Source organism: Phalacrocorax carbo, chromosome 2 (genome assembly GCF_963921805.1).
Source record: "Phalacrocorax carbo chromosome 2, bPhaCar2.1, whole genome shotgun sequence".
Lineage (NCBI taxonomy): Eukaryota > Metazoa > Chordata > Aves > Suliformes > Phalacrocoracidae > Phalacrocorax > Phalacrocorax carbo.
Window position 1 is genome coordinate 133,645,954 of NC_087514.1, and position 18,291 is coordinate 133,664,244.

The following is an 18,291-nucleotide window of genomic DNA, read 5'->3' on the forward strand; positions in this document are numbered from 1 at the left end:
CAGAGAAGCTGGTTTGGGCTGCGTAGCTTTTCGTAATACCATCTCTCATGGAAGCCAGGGAGCTGCTTCTGGGGTCTGGGCAGACCTGCTGCTGCTTTCATAGCGTGAGCTGTCTGGGCTTTTCAAGTGCAAGGAATTTAATTGCTTTCCCAGGAGGTATGGCTAAAAGGCCTAGACATAAAAGCTAACAAAGGTTTATCTACTGAAAAATTGAATAAATATGCATGAGTAACTAAAATCATGGGGGCAAGTGCAGCATGTGAGTCCAGAGTGATGGCTTAAGCGTCTGACTAAGCTGAAAAGAGAAATTGCATCATCAAAACTTGATGACTGTCAGGAAAAAAAGCTACTTTTGAATCCACAAGTTTGAACTAAAATGCTGAAAGCAAATGGAATTTTCCCATGATTCATTTGAATTTTAGCTTGGATTCTTTCCAAACTTCTAATCATGAAGCAATCTCTAATTAATTAAAATACATACAAGCATATCTTTTATAAATATAAAACTATCCATTTAAATATACTTATGTATATTGAAGAGTGTATGCTTTCCCTTCTTCCATGAATGGGGCACATTAGACGTTTTCTCTCAGAAAAAACATACCCCTAACTGTTTGTATGTGAGAAACAATTAAGAAGTGATAGACGCAAAGATTATTTAATGGTGGTCAATGCAGACAAATTTATCAGAATCAATATACATTATCACACTGTGCAACTAAATGTATAAGTGTAAAATAATTATAGCAAGGTACTAAGGTATATATTTAAAAAAAAAAAGAGAGAGAGAGAGAAGGAAAACATTAAAACATAACACTGGAAGATTCCCAAAAGGATTGGCATAAATTCATGGAAAAAGTTGCTCCAGGTCTCAAAGTACATGTGAAATAAGAAATTGAAGAAAATAGTCATGTGAGCCTTTATTGGGAACCATATTTATTCCAACTAAAACTACATTACTGAATATTAAAAAGTAAATGACATTACAGATGTCTTTTCACATTGCTCTAGCCTCATAAAAGTAGCCCATTAAAATCTCATTTTCATATTCAGTGTTGCTGATATACACTTCATTTACTGTAAATAAAACACGTACTGGGTTTATAACTGAGACCATCAGTGCTGTGTAAAGTGACAGTTGTTTGGTTGAGTTTGCTCTGAAGCAACACACACGCTACATTGCCAGGTGTATGTTCATATGACTAGCAGATGTGAAAATGGGAACTCCACTTACCATTTTTGGTGTGGTTTCAGAAAAAAAGAGATTGTCAGAAATACCGTTTATTTTATCCATGAAAATGTTAACTCCTTGTTTAAAATTCCCCATGTGCCATCCAAGAGGGGAAAAAAAAAATCCAGATTCTTCTAATTCACTCATAAGCCATTTTGGGTGCTTCCGTAATCTGTAATTTCTTTTCCATCTTACACATTCAAGAGAGATAATTAATGTTTCCTGAATGCTAGTCCTTCCCTCCAACCTTCTTGCACTACTAACACACAGATGAAGAAAATTCGCCCTCCTGCCTGCAGGGGCCCTTCCTCTTCCCTCAAGCACTCCTTGTCTGCAAGGGTGTGCTCTCCAGTGCCTTTCTGGTCAGGACCTCAAAAAACTATTTGCAGGACTAATAAGGTAACCAAGCAATGTCTTCAAGAAAGATCAAACATTCAGAGAACTCCACCTAATGTAAAAGTATAATCTGAATGAAGACTGAGACTCTCCATTTATATTTATGGTCAGAAATAGGCAGGTCCCTGGTGTAGTTCATTGTACACTCAGACAGACATCTGGAAAGAGATGAGTCATATTCTAGAGTGTTTTAAAGGCAATCCGATCGATCGCTTTAGCTCTAAACATCTGAAGCTGAGTGGTAAGTGGCCCACAGAAGTGCCTGTTTCCCCCTTATTTCCCTCTTTGTAGAATACTATGTGTGCTCTCTGGGAATGCTGTCATGGTGGGTCAAATACTGAGGACAGATTTTTGCAACCAGGGGTGAACTTGAACAATTATTTCCACAAAAATAGCCACATTCAGGTCATTCTTTCAAATCTCAAGGACCGTAATAAAAGGAACTATTCTAGTGGTGATTAACTGCAAGATGGTTTTGCTTTGGACTACATAGGAGAAGGCAGTAGTCACAGACTACATTCAGAATGATTAGAAAGAAATGAGCATGTTACACCTATGGCAAGAGCAGAGCAAGGAAATACATAATGGTCAGTTCAAACAAGTCCACAAAATCTATTTGTTGAGCTAACATAACTTTAAAATATCTTTCACAAATGTGAAAGCATTCAGTAAAATAAAGATTGGCATCTTCAGGAGAGTTACAGGAAGAGTTAGCAAGTTTGCTTTGGACCATATGATACTGATGTCCTTGGACAGGCTGGGGATAACTCGAGTGGATGTGTGAGCTTCCCTAAGGGCACAGCAAATTGTTCTTTCCAGAGGGAAAGCTTTGCTTCAGAAAATAGGTGCTGGACATAACTGCCGATGAGCCAGGTAGGCAACAAATGCTTAAATGAGAAGATGACTGCTAGGGTCTCGGGTATGTAAGAGCTGCCTGCAGTCTAGATGACAAAGAACAGTACAGAGGCAGATGGAAGCAATCCAAGGTAAATGATTCACTTACTGAAAGCAATGATCAGTCTTCTGCTGAGAAATTTTTGTTAATTTTAGAAAGTAATCCTTTTGCATCACTATTGCTTTTGGCACTTCCCCTATCATCTTTGATGTGCTGTGTGTCCTAGGGAAGGTGCTTGAAGAGGAAAAGCAGCCCAGGCAACTGGCAGAGAATAGTCAGGGAGACCTATAACCATGTAAAATGTCAGGGTGATGAGCAATCTGTGGTAAGACATATATAGGGCAGCTGGAGGCTGGTAAACAATCGCGAGGCAACTGGATTCTTCTCTCTTTGCATAGAAAACTACCAGCCCTTTACAAGTACCTAAGAGTTAGGACTTCACAAAACAAGCCCCTCAGGTATATTTTACAAGAAGAAAATATATATACGCTGTTTGTGGCCTCCCTGCCTAGCTATTTCTCTTCTTGTCTAACTATGCTGAAGGTCTTAGAAACATCTTAACATCTCAGACATGGAGAAGATGTATTTTACAGAAATCAGGTTTGTCCTACATACAGCAGTATGGATACATGGGAAGAGGTCAAGTAACGTGCTGACTTCCACTCACTGTCTTGACCAGGTCATGTACAGTTTGGCTACAGATGTAATGACGTTCAGGACACATTTCTTCAGTATAATCCAGGTCCATTTACAAAGAGAAGAGCTTGGGAAAACCTTGAAACAACTATCACTTTTTTTCTTTCTTCAGCAAGACACAACCGTGGCTCCAGATAAACTGTATGAACTCTTCTGCTTTTGGTTGTTTCTCCTTAGAAAAAATCAGTTCGCTAGGCAGAGGACCTGCGGTCGCAGGCAGCACATGGGCCCTAAATGCAGGCAGGGCTGGAGCATTGCTGTGACAACACGCTGCTTCATGAAAGGGGAGAAACAAGTCTCATCCAGAGAAGAAAAGTAACCCTTAAAATCCAAACTCCATGGGCATTAGGTTATAAGCTGTCCTACTGATATGTATATGGTAGGATCTAGCAGGTCAAGATCTGACTTTATTTATTTATTTTATTTTACTTTACCACTGTTAAAAGGCTAGCTATTTTCCTAGAGCGGACACAGTTCAGCAAAAGAGTTTCACTTCAAACCCTCCAGCAATGTCAGGTGAGCAGACCTTAACGATCCTGCATAGTTTCTTAACATTTGCCTTACTAATCAGGTGAAATCAGCGACCATTAACATTTAAATAGGCCCTCTCCCAAGTGTGACAGGAATTTCCTAATGCTATGACTACAGCCCTGCGAGCTCCCCCTCAGCCAGACACGTTCCCACTTGCAAACACAGAAGTGAAAAGTCAGGGGTACAACTTGAGTTGATTGTAGCCAAGAAAGGAGAGGTTAGGGATTGCCTGCCACAGATTGCTTAGCGGAATTTTGCAAACTCTCCGAATTTTAAACTCATAAATCTAATCCAGGCAAAAAGTAAATAAAGAGACACTGATGTAGTGTTTCAGCTGACCCCCTCAAAAATCCAATTGTTCTTTTCACTCCACTTTTCAAATGAAGATCATTTCTAAAAGTACAAGGTTTGTGAATTACAGTTTTAATGAAAGCTTTCCGTCTTGCCATACAAACAGCATTGTTTAATAACTTCTACTTCACAGGTTTTAGATGAATATAAATTGAAATTTTACAGGCTGCAGAGGAAAGTAGACATCTGGGAAAAAACACATGATGATAAAAAACAGCTATATATGATACTACAATGGAGTCAAGCAATTAAGAAACACTCAACTCTTTCTCCAGAATCCCTTATGAATGCCTTCTCTGAAGTCTTTGCTCTCTTTTTTGGGACATCATACCTTAGTAATTCCCTGGGAGGCTTAGATCAGCGCTGGCATAAAGCAAGTGTATGGGCTGACTGGTTCTCGTCTAGTCACAACAAGGCCTTTGGTGTTCCTTGACAAGTATGGGCTGATGTGTTTCCTTCATCACTGTCCTCATGGCAGTCATCTTAGGGGTGACGTCCCAAGTGACACCAGCAGTGTCTCACCATATTATGGGCATGTTTGGAGAACACTAGTCCCTGCTTGGGCTGGGATAAGGGAAGTCTTTTTTTTAATGCTGGCACCTGGGGTAGATGGTAACAGAGGTGGGACGGAGAGCAATGGGCCAACTCTGCTTTTAAGTTGCGTCCTTAAGTTAAGTTTCTGTCAGGGCTAATTCTTTTGATCTCTATCTCAGTCTAGGGTTTGGTGCTGAAAAAGTGCTTTTGATGTACATTTGACTCTCAGTTTAGGTCTACTTTTAATTGGAGCACAGCCAATCTGCACGCTCAATGGGTGTATCCAGGTGGGAAGGTGACTTGGTCTGAAATAAACCGTCACAGCACAGAGTTTGTTATTAGTGTCTACAAGCTGAGCATATTAATCTATTTATATCTCATGGAGTCAGTAAAGCCATCCAGCTCAGTCTGTCTTTTAACAGGCATGCAGTTGTGTACTTTTTTGTCATTCTTATAGATGTTCAGGATTTTGCTCTGTTTCCTTTTGCTCACCCTCTCCTTTGTGTTGGGTAGGACTTTTGTCTGGTGTTTTTCTCAGGTCTGCAGCTAATCATTTAAACAGGGCTGTGATATGAGTGGCTTTTAGTATGTTTATATTGAAATAAATCAGTGGAGTGTGTTCTTACGTTGCATAACATCTCACTTGTAAACTTAAGTAAATCAATGCTATTTACTTCAATTGTGTTTTCTATTTCCCCTTTTTAATCACGTAAGAGCAGAGCATGTTCCTGAGGCATATTTGTCTGGCACTGCTCTTTCCCCACTTGGCTGCTACACACTCCCTCCATCACATCAGCACCTGCTCCGTCTGGCCCTGACCAAAACCCACGCCTACCTTTCTATAAGGAACAATGTGACACAGTGCTGCCAAGCATCTTACTTCAAGACCTTCATCTGTTTATTCTTAACATACATAACTGGTGCTGAGTCTGTCCATCTATTGCAGCATGAGAATGCTCTGTGTAAACAAGGGTGAGGAACACGCCAAAAGGGATGCAAGTGTAGCCAGTTTTCTTTCCATAGTAGGCAATGTTGACCTCTGAAAGAGCAACTAGGGGGAAACACAAGTCACAGCACTTATCTTTCCTAGATGACCATGCTGCAGCTCTTTCAGCACCTTCCAGGTTACATCGTGCATATTTCCTCGCTCCTCTTGCTCCTGTGCTACTAAATAGTTCCAAGCTGGTAGGAAGGAAGCATGTTTGGGTTCTTCTCCATTATCTGCATGGATGTGAATGCAGTATTTTCCACAAAGATGCTGCATTAACTAACCCCAGATGTTAGACAATTCATTATGTTACAGAGCCTTAGCTTAATTGTTGTGTCCTCTATTTATCTATTTAAGTTATTTTCCCATTTTTACTTCATCTTACTCAATTGTTACTGCAATAGAGTGTAATGAATTGTAATATTACGAAAATTTATTATTCATTACCGTTGTAATTAAAACCACATATACATCTAACCCAAAAGTACAAAAATTATTCTTTCCTTCCCCAAAAGATTTATGGATTAAGGAGGAAGTTATTTTATTTTCAAAACTGAGAATCAGTCTCTATTGCTTGCAATTTAACTACAGTGCAGAAACAAAACAGGGAAAGGCAATTAATCAGACCCCACACTAGATAATTGGGAATGTAATGAGACTAGCAGCTCCTGTAGTATCTGCCTATCATGAGGAAGAGGTCACACAAGAGGGGTGCCTGAATGAGTAATAGCTCCTCTTGTAACAGTCCCTTAGAAAAACTGTACGAAGGAGAGTGCCTGTATTTATTTTGGCAAAGCTGAGACCAGAATTTGTTTTATTTTGTGTGTTTTATTCCCCTCATGGATCTGATGCCAGAAAACAATCGAAATGAGCAAAGGGGATAGCCATTATTATAAGTTTTGTCTACTGCAGTGGAGCAGAGTTCTCTGGAAATTATAACATATTGCAGGTTGCTCCAGGCCATAAATCCTAACCCAAAGCCACCTGCAAAGCCTTGGAAAATTAAAATGCTGCAACTGGGTTTAACCAGCCAAAAAAAATGGCTGCTGAGTCACTCTGACTACACAGTACATATTCTTCAACTGTTGAAGGATGTATTGCAGCACCCTGATGAATATGTAAGAGGCATAACCAATTATTAAAGCACATGTGTAAACGAGTTTTGCCAACACTTAAAACAATCTTTAAAATTATTCATAGATTCATTTGGGTTGGAAAAGACCCTTAGGATCAAGCCCAACTGTTAACCTAACATTCCCAAGTCCACCACTAAACCATGTCCCCAAGGACCACATCCATTAAAAATAAAGGATACCGATATCATACTGAAAACTGCTTTTTAATTTATTTTCTTAAAAAAAAAAAGAGAAAAAGGAAAAAAAAAAAAGCCCTAAAAAAAACCCCAATGCTATTCACATGGCCGAGTCCACTCCAGAAGGACCCATCCTAGCTCCCCTGGAAGACTTGAAATGACCCTGACAGATGCAAAGAGTGATTAAACTGTTAGGTCAACAATTGAAAAGTACTAAACAAAACAAAACAGTACTAATTAGAGACTTGTGCATTTACAAGGGCATAGTAGTGTCCTTCCTTTGCCAGTAACTGGCTGTGGGTGCCCTGCTCAACCACCCTCCCGTTCTGGATCACCGCAATGATGTCTGCAGTCTGTATGGTCGTCAGGCGGTGAGCAATGATGATGCAGGTTCGACCTTGCCGGGCGTTATCGAGAGCTTTCTGGACGATCTGCACACAGATGTCATGAAAATCCTGCTAGCACCTGGAAAACCTTCACTGGTCATAGAACCACATTTGATTTCTTACTCTTTGTAAGCACCTGAATATATCTCCCATAGGTATACAAGTCAGTGCATACATGAGACACCCTTACTCAACATGATTTCTCACTGAGGTCAGTGAGACTGATCGAATGAGCACGAGACATTGAGAAGTGGGTTCTTGGGCATCCAGTTTGGGTCAGAACACAAATTCAGTATTTACCATCAAATACAGCAATAGGAAGACAGCTAAAGAGTATCAGCTCCCCACGGTGTTTTCTCCTTGACATTTTGGGTTTTTTCTACTTGTTTACTTAGTAGATATGCACAGCTTCCTAGTGTCATTCAATTCACAGCTTGCAACTGGAAAAGCTACAGTGATACACCTGCCCTGCTGTTTCACAGCTGAGCATTTGCAGTATATTTGCATTGATTTTATTCTACAGAAAGCAACTAGCCATGTACATAGACATATATATTTCATGTAATAACCCTTACTCACCTTTTCACTTTCTGTGTCAAGAGCAGAGGTAGCTTCATCCAGAAGCAGAATGGCAGGATTACGAACCAGAGCACGGGCAATTGCTATTCTTTGTTTTTGACCTCCAGAAAGTTGTGTTCCTTTCTCACCCACCCGGGTATTATATTTCTGGGTATTAAAAATTTAAAAATGAGACCTGAGAATACTTTTAGAGAAGGAAGATTAGAAAAGTAAAATTTTATGCATGATATAAAATGATTAGGTGTTTCTACCTTGAAAGAGAATAATAGTGTAAGTGTTTCTAAGAAAGCTAAGGTTTTATAAGCTCCTCTAGTATAAACAGTTATATATACAGCCGCACATATTTATATCTGGTCTGAAAATTTACTTCCCCAAAGGCTGGAACAGGCCTTGTATGGTACCACCAGTGATACAGTGGTAATGTGTCCACAGACATCTGGCCATGAGTGTATGAACGTAAGAGTAACTAGAGATTTAATGTTTACTGACATGTACATGAAGAACTTTATCCTGTGTTACCTGGGAATAAAGAATGTCAAATGTCATTAGCAGCAATGAAGATGAAATATTTTTTCAGCATCATTATATCATTTTCAAGTTACACAGAACTACAGTGAAAACAAACTATCAAAGCATTTTTTTTCTTGTTAGAACCAAATTTTTGGCAGGCACGAAGGTCAAATGCCATGTAATTCACTTCTGATTTTTTGCCTGTTTATTAAGAAACACTCCCTATGTATGGCTCATCCAATTAGAAATAAAACATTTAGTTTTACTGAACTATTTTAGGGAAAAAGTATAGTTTTTCTCAGAGTAACTTGAGAAGTTTCAGCTGTTGAAGGAGAAAATATATAAAAAGATATGAGGACCTGTTTGTACATAGTGTCCTCTTATTTTGTTTCCTCATATTCTGCTTTGTCTACCACAATATTATTTGGAACACTAACTTTTTTGAACAAACTAACAGGATTTTAAGCTTGAAACACAGTGACATTTTAAAACATATTTTTATTATATTAAGTGAAACAAAAATATTTATTTTTAATTTGATCAACATAAGTGAGCATTGCCTAGATTTCTCCACGTCACTCCAAAAATCTAATCTCATTGTGAAGAGAAGATCACTATCTCTTACCTCTGGCAGCTTTTCAATGAAGTTATGAATATTTGCTGCTTTAGCTGCTTCTTCAATTTCCTCCTGACTGACCACCCTACTGTTGTCTCCATATTGAATATTTTCAGCAATGCTGCAGTCAAACAAAATGGGCTCCTGTGACACCAGGCCCAGTTTGGACCTCAGCCATTGTAAATGCAAAGATTTGGTATCCAATCCATCTGCTACCTAGAAAAAGTAATAGAAAAATGTTGCCAAGTTGACTACAGAGCTCATCCACAGATATACACTGTAAACAGGAAACATGAACTGTAAGAGGAAGCCTGTTATGTGTTAGATTCCCAGCTGAAATCAAGTAAATTTTGTATGCAAAATGGAAAAGAACCAGCAGTGTAGCTGAAATATTTCCTTTCATTAGTTTTTAATTCTGTACATGTTTTTGCTTCCATTTCCCTGCAAACAGAAACACAGAGTGCATATCACAGGCTGTTCCTGCAATCCTTCCAGCCCTACTGGCCACAAGAAGCATGGGGAACCTCACAGTAAAGCCTATCCCTAAGAAGCTGAACACAACAAGAAATATTCTCAGCTGCAGCCCTTTAACTAAATCTTAAAACCTCCAAGGAATTTTCCATGTACTTTTTATACCCATTAATGGGGACCATGTCAAAAAGCCCGTTGCATCCGATGGTGATGCATCCCTATGAGATTATGTTTGTATTATCTGAAGCATGTATCTATGTCTCTGGTGTGTGAATTCATATTAATGAGATGACTTATACACTGACAAGCAAGCGACATGAACATTATGCCCCTGTGTGACCAGCTGTGAGCAGCTTTGGGGAGGCAACGCGGTCTGACACCATCATTCTCTTCCCCAGTGAAATCAGCGCGCTGAGCTACCACACTGTGTCAGCATGGGTGCCAGTGCTGGCATGTGCATCTAATGCACAGGGCAGGCAATGACAGGGGTCTTGGGGTTGTCTACAGCTCCGCTGAAGCCACAGCCTCAGTAACCCACACCTCTTAAAAAGGCCGCTCTCCAGAGATATTGCTAGGATCATTGAAAACCTCTGAAACTTGGAAGATAAAGAGTTCTGTAGACTTAATTGTTAGTAATAGCCACACAACTCTACTTTTACCACTTGTCCTTCCACAGGGTCATAAAATCTCTCCAAGAGCTGAATAGATGTGCTTTTGCCACAGCCACTGCTTCCTACTAACGCCAGAGTTTGTCCTTTGTTGACCTTCACGTTGAGTCCTTGCAAAACTTGAAATCCTGGCCTTGTTGGATATACAAAATGGATGTTTCTGAATTCAATGTTGCCTTCAAAGTTACTCTGAAAAAGTAATAGAAAGTTCACATGTTCATATTAGCATTTATTAGCTTTAATTAAAATAACAATTGTAAGACTTGGTTATTTAAGTGAGAGAACTGAAAAGGAAGTTCGGGAGGGTATTTTCAAAACTGCTGCTGAAGTTCTTTTCATTTCCATATTGGATCAGTGTAGCGTCATTGTTTATGGGCTGATCTGTGGATATGTCACTAGATCCTTCTGGAGAGTTTTCTATACCTCTTTCTTCTATTTCTAACTTCAGCTTTGAAAAGAATATCTTTAGACAAATAAACATTAGTATATTTCTTTTCCAATACATGTAATTGAGCCACTTCTACTCTTGATATAATCTATAGCATTTGCTTTCCTAATCAACACAAGGTCAAGATCAGCTATTAAGATAGCAGAACTAAATTCTTCACTAGGTAATTCACAGGCATGTAGGACAAGCTGTGTTTTAAAAAGCAATGGTAGCTGTTAATTGGCCATTCTAGCCAGGCCAATTTCTAAGCACAAGTAGAAGAAAGGGGGCACACATTAAGGCTAGTGCGTCTCCTATTTGAGGTAGGAGCCAGCCTTGTGTACATACTGGCAGCACCACTAGTACAATGCTCTCACAGCAGCTGATGATCTAATTTAATGGGCTTGAAGCTTTGCTTTGCTGAAGTCACAGGCATCACTGGTATACGAGTCCAGTCTATACCAGAAATATTTTCATTTAAGTTTTATTTTACCATGGACCTTCCACCAAATCTTTCAACATCTGCGCTGGAGGACCCTGGTTCAAGAAAATACGTAAAAGTGCTCAAACTTTAAAGGCTGTGTATAAGATTAAAGTTATAGAAACTGGATTATGGCTTCCTGAGTAGGGGCTACCACCTAAAACCTACACAGGAAGTTTATTTTAAACTTAGATGGATTACAAACATAATCCTTCCAGATCACATAAACTGAAAGCATCTCACGCAGAAGATTGACGAGTGCTGAGGTCAGTTTCCTTAATGACAATTTTGGTTTAGAGGTAAGTGTTTTGGATTTTTTTGAGTGTGTTTTGATTATTGTTTTGTTTTTTTTTTTCTTGTGGTTCCCCCCCAAACTTAAGAGCAAAACAGGTTATTCATTAAGTTAGTTTGACTTCACAAGAGCACATTTTCACTTGTAAGAGCTTCCACAGTTGTAAGAGGATGGCTTTTGGCAAAACTGTTCTGTCTCTGAAGGAACTAGTCTCTCTTATCTACAAAAAGAGTAGAAAAATGCATTTGTATTTTATTTCTCTGGTAAACTGTTACGAAGACAATGCAACTGTTAGTGGAACTGACTTTGTCAGTATTTTCCTGAAACCATTTCAGATGTAGGTCAGTAGAATGAAAAATATTTTTAGCTCACTTTGAGCAAAACTACATTTAAGCCTATACAATTCTGACTGAAAACCAGAAATAATATGGTCCAGAAAAAAAATAAAATTAATGAGTCAGTACTACTATTTTATGTAATGTCTGTCTTTTGTGACACCCTAAAAAATATGAAGCTATGAATATAGTTGCAGACAATAAAACATTACTTATTTAGTTTGTTTCAGTGATTTTCGGAAAAAAAGAGAAAAAACCCAAACCAACACCCCCAACCAAAACAAACCCCAAACGAAAGACCCCAAACCTAAAACCCACCCAAACCAAAGAAAAAAACTCTTACCAATTTTTCACCTTCTTCACTGTAACTGTCAATTAGAGGTTTTCTGTCTAAAAGTTGAAAGATTCTTTGGGCTGACATTCTCGCTTTGCCATAATCTGGTGCCAGGGAAGCAGACTGAGCAACTTTCATAGCTGTGAATATGATGGAAGAGAAGACTCTAAAAACAAAAGACAAATCATCATTCATTTCAGGTAGAACAACTCATTGTTTTCCTCATGTGTAAAAATAAACCTTCAAAATAAACTTCAGATTGTGACATTTCTGGAGCTCCTCACCACCTCAAATTTCATCCAGTATTAGGAAGCCCTATTTGTTCCTAGAACTACTTTATAGGTGAGCAGTGGTGTCACACCATTCCCTGTCTAATACCCTCTGCCTGGAAGGAACGTCAAACAGCAAAGACTTCTCTAGAGCAGGTATGCTGAGCATGGCCACACGCTCACTGCTTCGCTGCCCGCATACGCACCTTTCCCCAAAACAGCCCTCCTGCCCGAACCGCACTCCCAACCAGACTGAATTCCTGAATCTCTGTGCCCCATTACCTCTGTAATTTGATGAAACAATTTTCATGCATTTAAATCACTATCATGTGTGTTGATTTTTTTTTTTTACATTTTAAAAATATACTCACATAAATACATTTTCGAAGTTGGTCAGACTATGGGCGATGAGCCATGCCCCAAATCTGAAGACTGCTGCATTAATAAAGTAGTTTGCACACTGAGCTACTCCATAGGTAAATCCATAGAAAGGGGCTTTTGTCAGAGAATCTCTGATAAAGGAAGAGACTTTCTGTAAATAACTTGTAAAACAGAAACAGCAGACACTGGCTGGGGGATGTTCACTGCAGGGGGGGTTGAACTAGACGACCTCTAAAGGTCCCTTCCAACCTAAACCTAAATTATATGATTCTATGATGGCCAGATTTCTCGGTTAAAGGGTTCAAGCAATACAGCTCACCCCCTGAAAATACCACAAATCAGCCCAGACGTATGCACACTCACAAACAAGCCCTGCCAGACCCTAAGAGCACCCCGCATCATGGCATGAAACTGCCCTTAGGACAGAAAGTTAGAGCAATGAGATCCTTCCCCCTCACTTATGTTATCTTGAACCTCTTCCTTTGCTTTTCCATAACAGGGTGGGTAACTAGAGCAGTTAAAAAAAAAAAATTAATAACTATCACATATGACCCATCTTATTAAGAAAACAAGCAGGCTCCAGCCCAGGCTACGAGCTGCCTGCGGGCTTCCGCCAGGTCTTTCCATCTGAGCAGAGACCTCTCATCCTGATTCAGAGCAGAGACAAATTGCTGGGTATCCCCGCAGGGATTCAGGCTAAGCCTCTATTTCTCAATCTGTCCTTCTGGAGAAGTTTCATTTTGTGTAGCTAATTGAATGCACACTGAACCAGAGTCTGGAGAACTCTCTGCCCTCATGGTTTAGGATGCTCTCTGAGGAAATGAAAATCTCCTTTCTAGTATGAACTGTAAGTCAGAGACCTTTGACAGTCCAGGCAAGCATCCTGCCTGTATCTGTGGTATTACCGGTTCACGAGATCTTGAATTTAACACTATTTTGCCTGGAGACAGATTAAACAATGCATCATTTTCAATTCCTTCTTTCACATTATTTGCCTTGAAGGAGGAAAGAAACAAATTAGATTTTGGGCTACTTTGTTTAAATAAAACGGAGCTAGAAAGATCTGGCATCCTTAATGATTTGAACGTGTTTCAGTTGTGACAAGGATGTAGCAGGTCAAACAAGGGAAACATATGAAGTTCATTTCAAGGTTTCAAAGTCACTTGAAGGGAATAAAACTGGTTTATGTTACAAAGGGTGTGGTATGGGGATTAACTGTCAGTTCCTGAGTTAACGAGTATCAATCCAATACACTGAAATGGAGTGAACATATACCTGATATTCTAGGCATACACAAGAAACCAAAATATTCTGTAACATGTAAGCAGAGAATGCAGTTTATAAAGTGTTTGCACAAATCTTGCAAATATTTTTTTCACTCTGCATTTAAGAATGTGTATTTAAATATACCAAGTGAACAAATTTCAAAACTATGTAAACTGCTATTGATATCCTTCCTGGTCTTTTCAATATTGGATAGTTTGCAAGAAATGTATTTACAATAAGTCTGAAGGACTAAAATGTACAAAAAAATAATTATTAAAGAAAAAAATCCCACCTATATGGACCGTGCAAACTGGTAACGTATCTTTCATAAAATGCATCTTCCCTGGTCAGTGAAGCTACAGTTCTTATGTTTTCAACTGATTCTATTGAAATCTAAATTGGGAGATAAAACAAATAAGAGGTAATCCCTTACAACAGCAGTCTGCGACGTATCTCCTAAACACTTGATCTCTTCTCTAGCATTTATTATTTTAGATCAGAAAGTGTTTGCTTAAGAGAAGAGATCAACGTCTATTACCAGGTGAAGGAAAGCTCAGAGCAACAAGATTATTTACCCCATGGTCACAAGACAAGGTGGGGCTGAAGCCAACATGTGTTTGAATTCAGAACCTCAGGCCAGCCACTGCCCTAACCCGTGGGTTGTGATCCCAGTGATTTAAACCCTGTTTCATAAAATAGGAACAAACCCCGGTCATGTTTGCACTTTTGCATGAACTACTGTCTTCTGGAAGAGCGTGATCACGTGAACGAAGGCAGTACCCTGAAACCCTTGAGCACATTAATGGTTTGCATTTTATGGTGGAATAAAAAAGTAGCAATGTCAGGGCTCAGTGGCTCAGCCCTGCAACGCTTCTGGCCACAGCACTACACTGTTTGCCCCAGGCACAAGGCAGACCAGGGCCGGGGCTGCTGCCGTTACAGCTGTTCCTGCCCAGAAATCCACTATGGAGGCTTTCAAATGCATTCTTATAGCCTAATTTACAGATGTTTTGTGTTATCTATGTTTTGCTTTTCTTGGGGATATACAAACATTCCCTTCATACCCCACCCTGTCCTGTCCTCTCCCCCCTCCGTTTATCTTGGATAATTGACTCAGCTGTAACGTAGCTACAGTGTTGCCCTTGAAAGTGATCTCACAACATAACCCTGTACTTAAAACTGGGGAACTTACTCTTCCAGCCTCTTCCAAGGCTTTTTGATCTTTTGCAGCATGACCAGTCACAGAGCTAATTCTCGCAGCATTTGTAGCAATAACGAAAGGAATGCTGGCCAGGATAAGCAAAGTTAACTGCCAGCCGTATACAAAAGCAATAATGATGGCAGTTAGAAGGGTGAAGACAGTCATAGTCATCAGTCCAAGGCGGCTTCCAGTTGCCTAAGAAAACCCCAGAAACCCCCAAATATCCATCATTAGATTTTCTTTTTGTTAACTTATATCACCACTCGAAATCGCTACACAGTCAAGGCCGGCAGTTAAGCTAGAAAATGAAACCATGCATGGTCACATGCTTGGACATCATGCACCTACTTATGTAACTGTTCCTAGACATTCCTCTTACCTGCCAGCATTTGGGCCATCAAGCGAGGTTAAAGGAGTCTAAACAGTTGGTCATGGCAGTTCTTTAATGAAATATATATCTGGGTGTTCTTGCACTTCCTGAGGCACAGAAGACTGTGGTCACTGTCACAGTAGGGCAGGTTGTCTGTTGAGTGCCCAGTGTTAGGCAAGAGGGGCTTCTTTCTAACAAGAGTTATCCATTGATCCATTCCACTAATGGTGGTAGAAGCTACTCATCCTCAGGTTCTCACACTGCTGCACCTGGGGTTGGGTTCTCAGAAAAAAATCTGAATTTGGCCACCCTGCAGAAATGCTTTATCTCAGAAGGGATAATGAGTGGGAAAGATTAACTCATACTGAAGAACTCCTGTCTCCTCCCAGACTGTATAACCTTTTCATCAAGAACTTTTAAAATGAGATATGATTAACATCCAGCATCCGGGTGGGCTCTAATCTGCAGAAAAATGGTCTGAAAGCAGCCCTGTGGAAACAGTTCATCCTCGAAAATTTGGCTTGATGGAAAAAAGAAAAATCCTTGGGTGGGAAGCAAAATTCTTCTCTCTTTTGCCAAAGACTTTCCTGCCCTGAAAAGACTTTTCTTGTTCAATAAAATTTAAAATAGTAATAATTAAACCAATGCCGAGGTGAATTGTTGCCATATGTTCTAGGGGCTGCACATAAAGATGGATTTGGAAACTTCAGCCAGCGCAGCATGAGGCATGGTTCGTTCTTACTCTGTAGCACTCCAGAGAACACAATAGCTTTGGAGAGCAATTCATGCCCTTAGTTGGCTTTTGTATTTAGAGGACCCTATGCATGCCTCCTTTCTACTGCCCTGACAAGGTGATATAATTCAATGCCACTGAAACAAACTGGAACTTTAGAAAATAGAAGTGACTAAATTTTGTCAGACTATTTTCTCACTACTAGCCCATAAGGAAGGAGGACAGGAAAGAGAAAGAGAAGTCTACTGAGACTGAAAAATGTAGGGATTACATTTTCCCCTACAAGTCCTGCCATTGGGGCACATCACAAAAAAAGTGTGATTTCCCCCCCTTTCCCCCCCGCCCCCCGACCCAGGGAGAAGGGAGGAAATGGAGCGGCATTTGGCAGATCATCAGGGACTGCTGATGAAGTGAGCGGTAGGAGAAATTGTGCGGAACTTGCCATATTCTCCTGCCAGAGTCCAGTGTCCACCTCTCCCATACCAGCACCTTGAGTCATTCCATCCCTTGGCTGTTGGCCTCCATGGTCTTCCTTACTAATGCCAGGCCATTTCTTACCATTTGGCCTGCTTGTGTGTGAAGCACATTTGGTAGAGATGGGCAGAAGAATTCTCTTTGCTAAGGTTATTAAAGGTTTGTATCATCTGCAGATGTAACTTCTTCATGGTACTCAGATGACACCCATCAAAGGGTGTAAAAACCTGAGGTCCACTGATTCTGGTCCCCAGCTCATACAGATTTCACTTTGGATGGTGAAATGGTCTACAGTTATTCTATGCTTTACTTAAAGTCTTGCAGGGAGGGAAATGAATGGTACATGAATGTCTGCTGGATATTTCAGTTCTCATAAATTATCAGCTAGGAAGCCATTTCCCAAGTGTCAAGAGTATGCTATGTAAATGCATTCGCCAATCTGTGGGGTAGATTTGCTACCTTGTGTTCTGGAACAACCTCAGTGCCCCTTGCCAACTACAATTAATATTTGTAATGAAAAAAATATTTCAAAAACACATGAAAAAGAATCAGCCTACCCCTTTGACTCGGGAAGCATCTGTGGCAAGCCGAGTTAGCAGAACGCCAACAGCATTTTTCTGATCATCGTACCATCCAACCTCCTGCAAGAAAAGGCACCGTTTTTGTTTCAAAAAATTGCATGTTCTTTTCTTGTTTCAGATTGATCTGGATTACTAATAAAATGAACAAACATTTCTAGCTCAGGCAGCATATGAGGAAATGGAAGTACAAGTCATGATGGCTAACTGCAATATTCTTCCTCAGTAGTTAGCATCTTCCAAATAAAGTAAAAGTTTAAAGAGTATTATTCTGTTGTGAACATCTAATTGTTCACAAAGCATTATGAACTGTAATGTTCTTCTGAATGTGCCTATTTAGAAATGTGTATTAAAACCCCTTTTCACTCAGCCCTTCCTGTGGCCTGAAGAGGTTAACTATTTTCTTCTTACAAGTTACCCACTCCCTTAATATAGAAAAGCAATTACTCATCTATATTTTTACATTCAGAAAGGAAAAGAAGCCCTTTTATTTCCAAAGGCTATAGCAGGCTTTTTTTTAATCACTGATTTTCCCCCTCCTAGTCACTTTCAGATGTTTCTATGAACACACAGGTTCTTGCCCTAACGGGTGTGTCGGCTGCCAAGTTATGTGTTCTCAAAACTCCTATGCAAGTAACATGAAATTGCACAAATCAACAGGAAAGGTTTAACATAACATAAAGATAAGTAACATTATTCTTCTCATGGGTAATTCTTGATGAATAGGGCAATTTGAATCTTTTGGAGTAAAAAAGTATCAGATTGTCTACTTGTTATGGATTGCAGCATGTAGATTTAAAGCTAAATAACTAAACAGATTAGATTTAAAACTATGTATTTCATACTTGCATCATGACCACACAAGCAAGGGGAGATGAAACTTTTTTGGTCATACTTGCACACACAGACAGCTGCAAACTGTGTGCATATTAGCATGTCAGAAGCGTGCACATCTGCAATGACATTCCTTCAAAATTAGACTATTT

The 18,291-nt window shown here is 39.7% G+C and overlaps 1 protein-coding gene across 15 annotated transcripts in view; it reads right to left on the reverse strand.

The window, feature by feature from the left end:
* Positions 1-18,291, reverse strand: part of ABCB5 (ATP binding cassette subfamily B member 5) — a 128,324-nt gene that overhangs the window by 86,146 nt on the left and 23,887 nt on the right. For 6 of the 15 annotated variants that reach the window (XM_064444458.1, XM_064444457.1, XM_064444456.1 and 3 more), the window contains 9 exons: positions 17,285-17,368; positions 15,142-15,345; positions 14,242-14,342; positions 12,674-12,814; positions 12,043-12,199; positions 10,150-10,353; positions 9,035-9,241; positions 7,900-8,046; positions 5,592-7,365 (listed from right to left, as the gene is read on the reverse strand). In XM_064444458.1, coding sequence (XP_064300528.1) covers positions 7,168-7,365; positions 7,900-8,046; positions 9,035-9,241; positions 10,150-10,353; positions 12,043-12,199; positions 12,674-12,814; positions 14,242-14,342; positions 15,142-15,345; positions 17,285-17,368 — 1,443 coding nt within the window. In that variant the 3' untranslated portion in view covers positions 5,592-7,167. The other 9 variants (XM_064444464.1, XM_064444462.1, XM_064444463.1 and 6 more) reach the window with 7 other exon arrangements.